The 14,847-nt window shown below is 52.4% G+C and overlaps 4 protein-coding genes across 4 annotated transcripts; 1 reads left to right on the top strand and 3 right to left on the bottom strand.

Annotated features, from left to right (window-relative positions):
- Positions 1-588: 588 nt before the first annotated feature.
- Positions 589-3,594, bottom strand: V2A60_008080 (uncharacterized protein; the record flags this gene model as incomplete). Its single annotated transcript, XM_083259356.1, has 7 exons — positions 589-1,239; positions 1,288-1,550; positions 1,600-2,925; positions 2,975-3,178; positions 3,228-3,312; positions 3,378-3,434; positions 3,493-3,594. The coding sequence occupies 7 exons, from the start codon at positions 3,592-3,594 to the stop codon at positions 589-591; spliced, it is 2,688 nt and encodes an 895-aa protein (XP_083115482.1).
- Positions 3,595-4,643: 1,049 nt separating this feature from the next.
- Positions 4,644-5,432, bottom strand: V2A60_008081 (ubiquitin-conjugating enzyme/RWD-like protein; the record flags this gene model as incomplete). Its single annotated transcript, XM_083259357.1, has 3 exons — positions 4,644-5,156; positions 5,219-5,302; positions 5,367-5,432. 3 exons carry the CDS (start codon positions 5,430-5,432, stop codon positions 4,644-4,646), a joined length of 663 nt encoding a protein of 220 aa, XP_083115483.1.
- Positions 5,433-7,609: 2,177 nt separating this feature from the next.
- V2A60_008082 (uncharacterized protein) lies at positions 7,610-9,655 on the top strand (the record flags this gene model as incomplete). The annotated part of the gene is made up of 4 exons (XM_083259358.1): positions 7,610-8,009; positions 8,065-8,272; positions 8,331-8,540; positions 8,590-9,655. The coding sequence occupies 4 exons, from the start codon at positions 7,610-7,612 to the stop codon at positions 9,653-9,655; spliced, it is 1,884 nt and encodes a 627-aa protein (XP_083115484.1).
- A 253-nt stretch (positions 9,656-9,908) lies between these two features.
- V2A60_008083 (serine/threonine-protein kinase GCN2) lies at positions 9,909-14,799 on the bottom strand (the record flags this gene model as incomplete). Its single annotated transcript, XM_083259359.1, has 2 exons — positions 9,909-14,540; positions 14,593-14,799. 2 exons carry the CDS (start codon positions 14,797-14,799, stop codon positions 9,909-9,911), a joined length of 4,839 nt encoding a protein of 1,612 aa, XP_083115485.1.
- Positions 14,800-14,847: the final 48 nt, after the last annotated feature.

The following is a 14,847-nucleotide window of genomic DNA, read 5'->3' on the forward strand; positions in this document are numbered from 1 at the left end:
GCTACCACCAAGTAGTTATCGGCTGCGATGCGACACACATTTGTTCATCCAGCGCGTATGCATTTGCTGATAATATCATTACCCCGTGAGGACTTCATATTGTAGTTTTTACTCTCTCAAGTCTTTCGTCCCCCCTCCGTTTCTATGGTATCTCTACTTGCTGCAGCTCGTATGGCTTGCCTTTCCTACCTCAGCTCCTTTCTATGCCAACTTCGAGTCCCACCACTATGATATACTACTTGATGACCGTGACAACCGCCACACATCACCGAGATGGCAAGCCCCGAGCCCCAAAGTGCATATGGACAACGCCCAGATCCATGTTGCACAGCGCAAGCCGTGAGCACGGTGTGCAGCTCGATCTTAAGCTCTTGGACGGTACATGAACGCCTGTTGTACTTTCCCGTTCGTTTCTCTTTCGACAATCACAATGGTCTGCTCTTCAGCTTTTACCGGTCAAGCTGCGCTGGAAGAAAATGGTGTATTTCGGCTGATGAACCAGTGTCAATCAGGAAATACGCAGTCAGAAACCATGGCGCAGGCAGAAATGGCGCGTACTGCAGTGCATATATCTAGTGTCCTGTTCGTCTAAGTCTCCTTTTCTAGGTTAGGCATGTCCATATCCATCACGCTGTTTTTCATTTGGTCTCGCTGTGTAGGCCCCTGCACTGGGGCCGCTGCGGATGCTTCCTGTGGTAGGACCTGCTCCATTTCTTGTGTCGTTGTGGGCAGCGCGTCGTCAGCAGTATACTGCGGCGGTTTCGGATCGAGATACAGTTCCGCCTCATTACCGCGTTCAATGTCGCCAAATTTCATATAGTGTGACAAGATACCTGTAGGCACTGGCTGGCTGTTGGCACCCACAACGTGTGGCTCGTAGTCGCCTCCCTGGAAGCTAAACGTCGGTTGCTGGTCTTCAAAGGGGTTGTCAAATGCATTGCTCCCATCGCTTCCAAGAGAGGCATGGTTGCTATCGAGAGAATCCATGCTGTCAGATCGGTGCTTTCGTTTGGATGGTGAGATCGGGTCGATGAATGCAGGCTGTCGGTTTTCTTGCTCATTGGTGCGTTCTACGTTCAGTTCGCTGCGGAAGGCCTTATTGTCCGCTTTGACAAAGCGCTCTAAAGGTAGGCTAAGTGGATCATTAGGAGTGTTGAGGGCGTCCTCCGTGGCGTAGATTAGAAGGGGTGTCTTGGTTTCTTGCCAGACTTCTCTGAGAACACGCTCTATTTCGATTTTCTGCAACGCATTAGCACATAATCTGCTGACAAGGCTTGCGTGTCCTACCTCGGACTTTACTGGGTGCTCTTCACCCTGAACATAGGCCAAACGCCACCATTGGTCTGGTTTCTTTGGCGTATCGTCTAGATCGATCAAATCCGTATGCTGCCGTCGACATACGTATATGACATCCCTCTCGGTTGCGACACCACGAAGCAGGTACTTCTTACACGTCATTGGCTGTGGCCGACCTGGCTTGTCAGGGTCCGTTAGTAGCCGACCAAGGCTCCTTTGCTTGGACTTGAGCTTTTCAAGTTCTGAGTTAAGATCTGTTTTTTTGTTAGCTGCGGGCCTGATGATTGTATTTGTGAAGCGTACCTTCTAGAGCCTTGTCCACATCTGCCAGTATTCTCTCTGTCAGCTTTACAACGTCGCCCACTTTGTCTAAAGCCTGCCGTTGGGTTTCCGATAAAGATCCAGGAGCGTCATGGTAATCAGGGAATTTATTTGTATCGAAGCCCGAATGTCGCATGCCAGTGAACTGACCGGCACTTTGCAAATATTTGTCCAACACTCTCCACTGCTCGGCAGCGTTTTCGATTCTGATTTTCTTGTTATAGGAAAGCTGGTTGAAATCGTCTCGCCATTCGTGCACCGCTTGTTCCTGTCGCGCAATCTTCATCATGGCGAGCTTCGTCTCACACCAGGCTCTTTGAATGCGATGTGCCTCGCGTTTGCGCGTCGTGAGGTACTTTTCGGGATACAATTCGGCTGGTATATCCAAAGAATCTTCCGGGCCCTCGCCGCCAAATTTTATGGCTATGACCTCTCCCATATCCTTGAACATGGCCATCTTGGAGTCCTCGCTCAGTTCGTTCCATGAAAGCACATCACTCCACATTAGGTGATCAAGAGCCTCGTACAGTGTCTTAATGGTATTATAGTCTCCCTTCAAATGCTCAATCTCAAGCAAGCCAAACCTAGCGTCTTCGTCGCCGAGGTCGTCACCATGCAGGAGAGCTAGCGAGGCGACTTGGGTGAGAGGGTAGAGCACTTCCCCGTTCCTTTGCCCCAGGTAATCGTAGAATTGCTTTTCTGGTCCAATAGCAGGATAGGGTACCATTTCCGTCAAGACGCTGGTAGAGCCGTGACTTCGTTCCGTGAAGTCGAGAAAAGCCATCAGCCGGTGTATCTCAGATTCGAATCCTGGCTTCAAGTCGTCGTTGGATGACCATTCCAAGTCACTTCCAGGTGTTTGTACCTGGACAGAGTGTGGGGGTGTAATGCTTTTACCCTGCCACCACTGATTGTCATGCCCGTAGGCTTCAGACGGCGACCCGCATCGAAGGAGAATATTTCGCGCCAAGGGAATCTCGTGCAGAACGGTCAAAAGACCACCTAGTCTATGATTGCCAACAGTGTTAGGATGCTGCACCAGAAATGCCGGAGCGTCCGTTTTTCGTTGTCGATCAGAGGGAGGTAATATATTCGAGGCTGTACTAGCAGCGGCCACTGGGACCATTGCCCAGTCTTCGTGATCGTATTGTGTTCTTGTCGCCGGTCCAAAATATGGTGTAGAGGTACAGTTCTCCAGCACTCCTGATTCTTGCCCAGGAGCGGAGATTCCGGCTTCTTGTGCTGATTCACGCAGAGCACGTTCCATGTCTTGGCTCAACTGATCTGGGTCCGATTGGCCAGCAAATCCTGATATTTGCAATTAGCTTCGAACAGGTCTTAGAGCAGAAACACTTACTGGGAACATCGGAAGCTGTCATATCTACCATTCGTCCCAGTGGGGATCTGGCATTGGATCTGGAGGGCGGCCGTGAGGGTGCCCCTAAACTGTACTTATCAGGAGGCGGGGTTACGCCTTGAATGACGTCGCTTTCGTGCATTGAGTTGTCCATCGATTCTATATAAAACGAAGGATTGGGATTCGGCTCCTCGACGTGGAAAGCTAAGCAGCGTGTCAGCATGCGGACATCGGTACTCCGTTCTCGTCTTACAAGTGCCAGCGTTGTTGTCGTTTTCGCCATTCCGATCTGCACCGAACATGCTATCATTCCACACCATCGTAAATCGTTGTCGGAACTAATGGCAAAAATCGAATGTTAGCTCAAAGAAAAGAAGAGGCAAGGGAAAGGGAACAAGCGCACGCTATCGGGATTATCGAAGTAGCTCATAAGCACCGTCTCGACATTGCGGCCGTTGTTCTAGCTTGTGCGTTAGTTGTATCGTGAGACATGGTCCACGAATTTCGAGATTCAATACCTTGAGCGCTTGAATCACCATGCTGCGGTCATCTATGCGGTTGAGACCAGCAAAGTCAATGACTTGCGAGATCTCGTCGTCGGTCGGCTCCATCGAGGCCATTTTGTAGGATTTATGTCCTTGAATGTGCAAACATGGAGATGAATGAAGGTCGGCTTCGGCGGATGCGTGAGTCGGACAGATTCGTATATGACGCGATGGTTGATGTTGCAGCTCAAGCTCGGCTGGTGGCTGCTGGCGATGCTCCGTTCAGGAACAATGTCGAGGAGCTGCGAGGTATCGCCCGCGGGAGCACCTAGACAGGAAGGATCAAAGGAAGAGTCTTGGGTTATGCGCGGCAGGTTGGCGATGCTATCACCATGCCAGCCACGCTGCAAAGGTTTGGGTCGGGTGCAAACGTCGATGGAGAAGCTTGGGATGGTTGACGTCGGCTGCGACGCAAGCATGCGCCACGACAGGAAGCTCCCCAGGCTCTCCCAGCGGTAAGCCGGTGGGCTGACTACACGACGGTTGGACCAGGTAAGCGGAGCGGATACCCTTGGGTTAGTACTGGTAGCTACCTTACCTACTGGTACCTACTGGTAGTAGGTGGTAGGTTTGCAGGGCACAGGGCAGTGCGGCGCGCCTACCTTACCTAACAAAGCGGAGTGGCTGGTGCACGCTATAACCGCCTTGGACAATTTGGAGGCTTTCACCAAACAGCGTTGCAGGGATGCAAAGGCAAAAAAAAAGAAGAGGGAATGGACAAGGTTTACTACCTAGAAGAAAGAAAGAAAGGATGAAAAGAAAAAGTCGATGGAATGAAAATTTCACCCTGCTCCGGTGGGTACAGTCACTACAGCACTGCAATCAAGCAGATAGAGGGAAAAAGACAGGTGCATTGCGCTGTTGCCGCTTTCGATGCCACCGCTGCTCGCTGAATCCTTGTGTAAATGCAATATCAATAGTCAGTGTCCGGTATATCTAAAATGCTATGTAAATCCAGTAATGCGTCCCAGAAAACTAAAATTGACGCCAGTAGGGGTGTCCCAGATTTGTGTCGAGTCCCATGTGCTAAATAGTCCCACCCAACGCCTACCTTGAGATCCTAGGTTCAGCGCTTTGCTCCACGGCGGCCGACGCAGAGTGCCACGACTAGAACAGGGGAGATATCATTGTTTATCGTCTTCTTCGTCATCCTCTTCTTCCTCAAAGTCGTCCATGTCACTATCACTGCCGCCAAAATCCTCCTCTTCCTCGGATGGGTTCCAAAAGTCATCATCGTCCTCGACAACTTTTTGCGGCTTCGGGGCAAGCTCGTCCGTGGTTGGCATCCTGACACCGCCAGGGACGTCGGTCAGCGATCGAGCGACGACGTCTTTGGCAAGAGCATCGTACTTTGGTCGCTCATCGCGGTAGAGAACGCTGGCGTCGACATTGGCGGGCGAGTTGATTTCGGGATCGTCCATGAGGAGCAGAACGGAGCGCAGGACAGACTCGACACCATGCAGAACATTCCATCGTTCGTTGGCCTTTTCACCCGATTGCTCGTCATCGCCCGGCTTGTGAAGAATGGAGATGCAAAGGTTGCCATCGGGGTACACATTCGGGTGTGTGATGCCCTGCGTCAGGAAGCGGAACGTAGGGGGCTGGTAGGGATAGTCGTGAGGAAATCGCATTTCGCTCTATAATTCATCGTCAGTAACGAGGCGTGTGCATGTGTAGATGAAGACGGGCGGCTACGAACCCTAAGATACGCGCCGTAAAAGACGCTATCAGGATTAACTACCCAGAGGCCGATGCGCCACTTGAACAAATTCTGTTCGTCCATCTGCAGAAGAATTAGCATATTCAAACCCTTGCTCAAAGACTGCGACTGGAAAAAATCGACGCACATCAATCGTCAACCATCGCTCCCGCTCAAGGGGGCCATGCTCCTGCATGAGCCGCTTTTGGGCCATCGTGCGGTATCAGGACTGCGGGGTGTGCCGCGCAGGTTGGTGTTGGGAGACTTTCGAAACGTGCCCGGCCACTTGGCGTCAGGGGCAGATAATTCGGTATTGACTGTACGCAGAGACTCAAGCCACGGACAAAATGACGAGCGCTGTGCTGCTGGTAGGGAGTGAGGTTGGTGGTGGCGGCGGCGGCGGCGGCGGAAGTGGTGGTGATTGTGGTAAAGGTTGATTGGGTTGCGAAGGCGGTGTTGCGTGATGAGCCGCAAGCGTCCTGGAGAGGGTGGGCAGCAGTGAACGAGAGGCAAGGAGTGCAGGTAGGTGCGTTTTGGCGTCGATGAAAAATAATGCAAGAGTGGTGGTAAGGATGAGTAGAAGCCAAAATGATAGCCAAGGTAGTTTGGGTCGAGCGAGTAAATCGACGTTTGTCAGGTAGAAAAAGGCGACATGGACACGACTCCGATGCAGGCCGGCGGGCCGACGGCTGACGAGTGACGAGTGACGGCATCAGATCAGGTGCCGGGTCTTTTGGTAATACTATTTTGGAGTAACGGACTAATAATGCTGACTGATGAGATTGGATTAATTAGGCTCGTTACTTTTTATTAGTGGAGTTTTGGCCTACTTTTGGGTGTTCCTACGCCAATCCGGCGACGTTGAGCGGTCTTTAGCGGTCTCCAGCTGTCTACTACGCGCTCTTTCCCACCGACGTTCAGCGTTCAATACATCCAATAAACCCACAAAGCCTTGCGGCATCGGCCTGGTAGGCACTAAATTGCTGCCCCAGCACGCCGCCAAATTTCCCACCCAACTTTCCCCCACCACTCACTTTTATTAACATGTACGTGGAATCATCGTCTGCGAATCGCTCGTGTGAGCAACTCCCTCCTGATAAGAAGATATCGGTACAATTCGTGATGACTCGAAGCAGGTTCAATCCGCTCGACCACCGGCTCGCAGCGTGAATAAGACTATCGAAACGCTCTCAGTTGTAGCACCGTGGCCTTGCCCTCCAGTAACGTACTGGTTTCCCAAACCCGTTTCGACCCTCATTTGATAAGAATGCCAGCAACAGAAGACACCCATCTTTCAAAGCCAGAATTTCCGACAAACTACTCCGTACCGGCAGATCTAATCGATACTTTGACACCCTTGACCCCAGACTCTTGGCTCCGAAACACGTGTTGGCGTTTCACGCAGCTCCGTCTGCGATGCCAAGATCGTAGGCAGACAGCTGACTCGGCCATATCACGAACTGCTCCCATTCGACAAACAGGCGTGTGCGATAGATACTGCGCTTCCTTGGGCACAAAAGCCCAGCCTGCCAGCCTTCCGTCCCCTCGGGCCTCAGCCCCCCTCGGCCCCTCTAAATATCCTGAACTCACGGCGACTACTCAATGCACTCATTATGGACCCGGAGGGGCACTCCCCAGACCAAGCCGCCACACTAAATAAGTGCTCATTAGGCAGTAGCCTCTTGCTTCGGCAGAGAATCAATGTTGCGACTCGTGTGAGAACCGTTTCAGGGCATGCCAATGTCACCTCATAAAGCTGCATAGGATGGCGTATGCTTGGCGTCGCGACCGTCGATAGTTCCAAATGTATCCCGCCTCACCCCCTTTTCGCCTGTCCGTCATATCGCCAGCCGAGGTTTCAGTTGCTCCGTAGCACTGCGCTTCACGCCAAGCTCACCAGCAAGGCCAAATCCAAACATGCCCTTTTACCCCGGCGTTGCATAATGTGCTGAGGCTTCAACTAATACGTCCATCTACAACGTCAACCTGGGGGGCCTCGGCCTTCTTCATCCCGTCTCAGCAAGGCAGTATCCGTATCCGTTGCGCCGCAATTCCTCTCCAATGCACTAACGAAACGGCATGGCGCTTTTGACCAGCGTTCGTTGGCCTCCCAGGCTGTGGCGTTGGTCCTGGACCGGCGCCTCAGCTGCAGCCATGCTCGCTTCCCTACGTACCAGTACAGTCTTGGTAGGTGGCAAGGAGGGCCGGCCTGCCCAGCTCATAGCTATCAACGACTAGTAAAGTCCCTTATCTTTCCGACTGGGACTCGCATAACAATACACTCATGTGAAAATGTTTTCTTGTCTCGACATTGGAAATGCCCTCTTTCTCTCCTTCACGTCGACCAGCCTAGCCTGCCTCTCCTCGTTGTTCCTGTGACCATTCAACGCCATGGCTGGCAGCGACCGAAGCAGGTCGCCGGCCAAGGCCGGTATTACCTTTACCAGGGATTTCGAAATTGTCGAAATGAGCAGTCTGTCAACCGCCGATAAGGACCCGGCCCCCTTCAACACAACAACATCCTACACTGTTTCCACCGCACCGCGGCCAGTTCGGTACGCCAGCCAAAAAGCTGCAGGCCAAAGATGGGTAGACAGCTTCAGGCAAGTCGAGGGCTCGCCTGAAGTAATCAAAGACGGATACTACGTCACCGATGGCATGGAAGAGATGTCCCGCGAACCTGAACGCTATTATGACCTACACGCAGCCAATGCAAGAACGGCCAACTCGGCGTTGGTGCGCGACTTGAAGGGCCGCCACTTGCAAATGATTGCGATCGGTGGCTCAATCGGTATGGTTTTGCTGTGGCTTTCTTCGCGCCCGGCCGTGTTCTGATCATCACTTAGGTACCGGCCTTTTCGTTGCGTCCGGGGTAGATCTAGCACAAAGTGGCCCAGCTTCGATGCTCATCGCATATGCCCTCACCGGTGCTATGCAGTTCTGCACCATGCAGAGCTTGGCTGAACTGGCAGTCGTGTTTCCCATTTCGGGGTCCTTTTCGGCGTTTTCCACCAGATTTCTCGATCCATCTTGGGGTTTTGCTATGGGTTGGAAGTGAGTACCATGCTGTCATGTCACACCGACTCCGGGATACTAACTTTGGGCAACCCAGCTATGCGCTACAATGGCTCGTGGCTCTACCGTTGGAAGTCATCGCCGGCGCCTTGACGGTCGAATACTGGAACGGCAGTCTCAGCAAAGCCATATTCGTGACTATTTTCCTGCTCATGATCGCCGTCATCAATCTCTTCGGCATCAAAGGCTATGGTGAGGCCGAGTTCATCTTTTCGACTATCAAGGTCACTGCCATCGTCGGCTTCATGTGCGTCTTTTCCCTCTGCGTTTGTGGGACCTAGCTAATAGTATACTAGTCTGCTTGGTATCGTTGTCAACATCGGCGGCACTCCAAGCGAGGGATACATTGGCGGCAAATACTGGGTAGACCCAGGTGCGACGAAGAACGGATTCAAGGGGTTCTGCAATGTGCTGGTTTCCGCTGCCTTTGCCTTTTCCGGCACCGAACTAGTCGGTCTGGCTGCCGCTGAGACCGCTAACCCTCACAAGTCCATCCCGACAGCCATTCGACAAGTATTCTGGCGTATCGCCATATTCTACATTGTGGCTCTACTCCTCGTCACACTCCTCGTCCCTCACGATGACCCACGCCTGCTCGGGGCCAAGTCTTCTGTCGACGCTTCAGCGAGCCCTTTCGTCATTGCTATTGAAAGCATGGGCAAGACGATCTTGCCGAGTATCATGAACGCGGTCATCCTCCTCGCCGTCATATCCGTCGGCAATTCGGCCGTGTTCGGCTCCTCCCGTACCCTCGCCGCGCTGGCCGAGCAGTCCCACGCCCCCAAGCTGCTCGCGTACATTGACCGCAAGGGACGGCCGCTCGTCTCCGTGCTCATCACGCTCGCCGTCGGCCTGCTCGCCTACCTCGTCGACCTCAAGGAGCAAGGCGAGATCTTTGACTGGCTCGTTGCCATCTGCGGCCTCTCCAGCCTCTTCACCTGGGGCAGCATCTGCCTCTGCCACATCCGCTTCCGCCGCGCCTGGAAGCTCGCCGGCTACCTGCCCAGCCAGCTGCCCTTCCGGTCGCAGCCCGGACTTGTCGGCTCCTACGCCGGCCTCATCGCCAACTTGTTCGTCGTGGCGTCGCAGTTTTGGACCGCCGTCTCGCCCCTTGGCCGCACCGTGGACTCGTCCTCCGGCGGCATCGCCAAGAACTTTTTCCTAAAGGTGCTCGCCGTGCCCATCGTCCTGGTCTTTTACTTTGGTCACAAATTCTGGTTTCGAACGCACATCCTCCGCGCCCGAGCCATGGACATTGATACGGGGCGGAGTTTTACCCGTGCACAATCATTGCACATGGACGACCCCAGCATGCGCAGAAAGTGGCCGCTCTGGAAGCGCGTGTATCGTTCTCTGTGCTGATAGCTCTTTTGTATTCACAACGTTGTCTCGATTATTCAGCTACTGTTCGACCGAGGATGTCTCAGGGGTTTAATGTCTACAATATAGCCTGCATTTGTAAACACGTGTATATTTAGTACGATTTGAAATGGGAGAGGAAAGAATCATGATTTCATAAATCATTTCAACGCTGCTACCGTCTATATTTCATTATGTGATGTTCTCCAAAATTGCAAAACAACGCACATGCACGCCACTGACAAATTGTGAGCCTCTACGCCGCCAAGTCATAATAGAGACACGTTCCTGTCCGGAAGTTGTACAAAAACGAGTGCCGCGTCCCGTCGTGGCGGTCGTACGCAAATTTCCACGAGTCCAGCTGGTCGTGAATCTCGCGCACGTACTTCTTCTCCGTCGTCGTTACGCTGTGGTCGACCCTACGCCAGGTCTCCGGGTCCGACAGCCGTGTGCCGCCCACCAGGGCCATGACCTGCTCCGATGTCTCGACGGCGAGGATGGGGCCGTCGAGAAAGGACGTGACCAGGTTCGCGGCAGTGACCTGCGCTTGCTCGACGACGGTGCGGCGGTTGAACTTTTTGCTGCGCGTCTGCGCGACGAGAACCTTGACGTCCTGCTCGCGCTCCTTTTCAGTGGCGAGGGAAGAAGCGTTGTCGCCTTGTGCGGTGGCTATGCTCTTGCGGCTGCTGGCGCTGATGCTGCCCTTGGTGTCGCGCTTGTGCAGTTCGGTACGCAGCCAGGCCGTGAGCTGGGTGGTGGGGATGTCGACGTCGGCAACATCCTTGCGTAGCAGCGACTTGATCTTGAGCATGGACTCGGGCTTGATGATGATGATCCATGAGTAGTTGTCATCTCTGTGCTTCTGTAACAAGTCTTCGGGGGAGCGTGAGTCTTTTGCCAGTTCCGCGCTAATGTCCAACGCCCACAACATCTGGAGAAGTCCGACACCAGCGGATCGTAGCATGGCCGGATCGAAGCTCGCGACGAGGATGTCGCAGCGCTTTGGGTTGGCTAAGCTGTTCGAGTCTTCCTCCATTTTCTTGAGGAACGCTTTGCCGCCAGCTTTGGGAATTCGAGCGAGGCGCTCCCAGGCAATGCTGAAACCTACGGCGTGGCGCTCGTCGAAATTGCCACCCATCTTAGGCCGCTGCTCCTTGATCAGTCCATCGTAACGACCACCTGCAGCAAAAACGTCCTTGACTCTTTTGGTGTAGAGACACGAAAAGAGAAGACCGCCAGTGTAGAAATTTTCTTTCAAACTATTGAGTGGGCTGATGTAAATCTTTGTCATAACGCCGAAACGCTTTGCATACTCAGCCACTTCTTTTAGATGAGCAATGGTCGGCGAGGCTCTTTGATACAAATCTGTTCCCTCAAAGAGTTTCTTGAGCTTGGCAAATGCCTTGTTTGGAGTATCCCGGAAATCGAACTGCTGGAGTTCGTCGACGCTGGTGGCGGAGAGGCCCACGGCAGGGGACCGAAGCTCCATTCGAATCTTTTGCCATGTAAAGTTGTGGATATTCAGTCGGCTCAGAATATCGGAGGTTGCGCGACGATTTGCCGGTTCAATGCCACAGTGCTCGTATATCAACTGTAGGAGATCGGAGTGACCAAGGTAAAAGCTCATAGGAGTCGCTGATAGAGACGGAAAGGCGACGAGAATTTCGTCGATGACTTTCAATGCCTCGGCTTCTTTCAGTGCCAGGTCCAAAGCATCGGTGCTCACAATATCGAAATCTACCTCTCCAAACACTTGCGGCTGTCCTGTGTCTTGCTTGTCGCGGAAAACACTACCGAACGCAAATGTCTTTGGAACTATTGGGCCACTTGCATTCTTCGCCAGCATTCGTGCATGTCCCATTGTCAAATCATACGGGAGCTGCAACACTGTTCCATTCTGGTCGAGAAGCTGCACGACGTTGTCTCCGTATTGAGACGATCTTGGATAGATGGCACCACGGGTCGCTTCGACGGCGCCGTGGCGGCGGAAAATGGAAGTTAATTCTGTCTTGACCATTTGCCTTGCCATGAGTTCAGTTGCCGTCGGAGCATTGGCAAACATGTCCCAAGCGTAATCTTTGGTAGCTTCGACGGGATGAGTGAACAATGTCGACAGCATCTTGCGATAGTAGGGGGAGTTCGGGTCAGCCAAGCCGGCCAAAGTACGCCGAATGGTTTCACTCTCCATCTGAACAGGAAGTTTGCCGCTTTTCAGGAGCTCAGCACTGTACGGTCGTTCCTTGGGATTATGATTCACCAACGATAGAATTATCTCCGTCATTGCTTTTTCAGCAGGCTTGAAGTCGTTTGGCAAGACCGGCTTTTGTCGCCGTAATTGGCCAATAACATCGGCCTTTTGCATTCCCATCATTGGTTGATAGCACATTTCAAAGAAGATAATTCCCAGCGAGTACATGTCAACCTTGGTACTGTACATGCCATGCGAGGCAGAACGAACCTCTGGTGCAGAATAGTACGCAGTGCCGATGCTTCTTGTCATGTCATCAGTGTCCAAATGTCCTGGTGCAGCAGCTTTATCAATTGAAAACTGGCCGCTAGTGGCAAGACCAAAGTCGCCAATTTTGACGTTGTCGATTCCGTCTGCACTGCTACTGATGAAGATATTTTCCGGTTTCAGGTCGCGATGAACAATGCTGAGCCCATGGATATGAGCGAGGCCTTCCAAGACCTGACGAAAGAGACGCCAAATTTCTGTTGTATTTTGATAGAGATTGCGCGAGATTAAATCACGCAGCGTTCGCTTCTCACAGTACTCCATCGAAATATAGAGGATCGTCCGATATGGCTTCTGAAACTTTGCTCTGCGCATAGCGGCTTGCCTTGCCTTAACAGGTGAGCCAAGATTGTGCACATCTTCGTCGTCAGAAGCAGAGCTTTCGTCTTCGCCTGCGGTATCATCTTCGTCCCCATCTTCGTCGCTACTCTCGGAGTATTCGAATTCGATGGGTGCATTTGATGACATGAAATCTAGCCCTCCAGTGCTGGTAGCAAACTGAATTTCCAGGCCATTGGACTCAGTCTCACGGGTCTCATCCGTATAGTCATCCGTCGACGTCTCTCCCTCGGTGTCGGCAAAGTCAGCCACTTCTTCGACCCAGGTATTGTAGTACCTGACCACAGCAGGGTGACTGAGCTGTGACAGTAATCGAACTTCTTTCAAAATTTCTGTCAGAGAGGTGTGCGATCTCTGTGTGATCTTCTTGATGGCATAGATTTGCCCGTCCAATTTCTTCCTAGCCTTGACAACCTCGCCAAAGCCACCCTTTCCGAGACGTCCTTCTTCTACAAAATCTTCTGTATATCTTGATATCGCAGCCCCTCTGTTATGCGAATCGCGTCGCAAGCGCATGGGGGCGGTTTGCAGAGAAGTGAGAGACGGCACACTCGAGATAACAGCTGACGAGTCGTCGAAGAGAACTGGAGCGTCGGTAGCAAGAAACTCACTAGAGCCTAGCTCGAAAGCTCGCGGACGTTTTTGCTTGTCTTCTTTGAAAAAGCGCCCGACAAGCTCTTGTAGAGGCTGTGAGAGCAAGAGAGACTCCATTAAGTTCTTCGGCGACGAGTATTTGCGCAGTACGTCGAGTCCAAATATCATCTGCACAAAGACGATACCGAAGTCCCAAATATCAGTCTTGTATGTGTAGACGGGCTTGGACGCCGCAGCAATTTCAGGCGGAAGCCAGTATGCAGACTTGGCGGAGTTGACGCCAGGTGGCCCTTGTTTCTGCTCACACAAGGCGTGAATCTCGCGTTGATACCATGCATCAGCAATTTTCGGGATAATTTCACCAGTAGATTCCCTGAATAGTAGAATATTTCCAGCATGGATACACTGGTGTGCAATGTTCTTATTGTGTAGAAAATTGAGTGCATCAAGCAAGTCTCGAGTCCAGGACTTGACTTTGCTGACTTCGAGATTTCCAGCCAACTCGAGAAGTTCTTCCAGAGGACCTTTGTCTGCAAGTGGCATAAGAATCCTGACTGTCCAGGCGTTGGCAGCAGAAGGGTCGGAAGGGGTTCCACCTTCGACTTTGAAGTCCAGAATCTCGACAATGTGCCGATGGACAATCTTCTTAGCCGACTTCAGGTCTTGTAAACGCGACTCCAAAGATTGCAATTGCTTTCTGACATCTTGAGATTCTTTCCCGGAAGATTTCAGAAGAGCTTCTTTCAGCGCAAGCGTCTGGTTACAAACTCCGCTGGGTACAACGGGACGGACGGTGTAGACTACAGACACCTTGCCCTGACGCTCGTCACATTTCGCCGCTACCGATCGAAATGTAATCTCATTGCCAGATTTGTCAATGGAAGTGCAGAACTGGTCAAAATCTATGCGGTCGTCGACGGCTTCGGTCGCTTGAGTAGCCGGTTGCTGGTGAGCGCCATTGGGCCGACGACTCTGGCGGGATTCTTTTGCCTTTTGACGTTGGCGATCCAGCTGCTGCTGAAGCATTTCGGCAATAATTCGCTCCTCTTCCTTTGTGACTTCCTTTTGTTTGCGGTCTTCCTCTTCTTTTTGTTTCAGGGCAGCTCTAGCGGCCTCGGCTTCGTGTCGCTCACGCTCCTCCTCGAGCGAAGGAAGATTTTTACCGGCAGCTTTCGCTTGGGCGGCCTCTTCAAGGATATCGCGGATGCCTTCCACAATTTGGTCAACCATTTCCTGCTCATCTTTGGCAAAAATTTTGGGTTTCGTCTCGATAAACTTTTGGATCTTAAACTGTGTCGACTCGCGGAGGAAGCCTTGCTCTTTTATGGCAATGATCGGGGGAGTCTTCGGATACGTAGCATTTAACACGAATCCCATTGTGACTGCAAAGTCCTCATCAGTCGGCGCTCTGATCCGTATGTCGAAGCATGGCTCTGCTTTCTACTGGCGGTCAGTATCGTCGCCGCGAGACAGTTGCTCGGAAAGCTCGTACCTGCCAGGCACTATGGGTGCCACTATGTTGAACAAAGTCTTCTCCGTAAATAGCTTCTAAGGCCAGCAGTTCGTTCTGCTGGAGCTCCTCATATTCAATTTTGTTGGTAGCCTCTGGGCTCGTGGGCTTGAGCCCAGGGAAGCTTGAGTCATCCTTGGATTGTTTGACGGGTGGCGATTTCCAGGCGCCGGTTGCTTGCCACGCCATGGTTGCGTGAAGTACGAGCAAGTATCACAGCAAAAGCCGTGATCGCTT

The sequence above is a fragment of the Cordyceps javanica genome, chromosome 5 (assembly GCF_051103115.1).
Source record: "Cordyceps javanica chromosome 5, complete sequence".
NCBI lineage: Eukaryota > Fungi > Ascomycota > Sordariomycetes > Hypocreales > Cordycipitaceae > Cordyceps > Cordyceps javanica.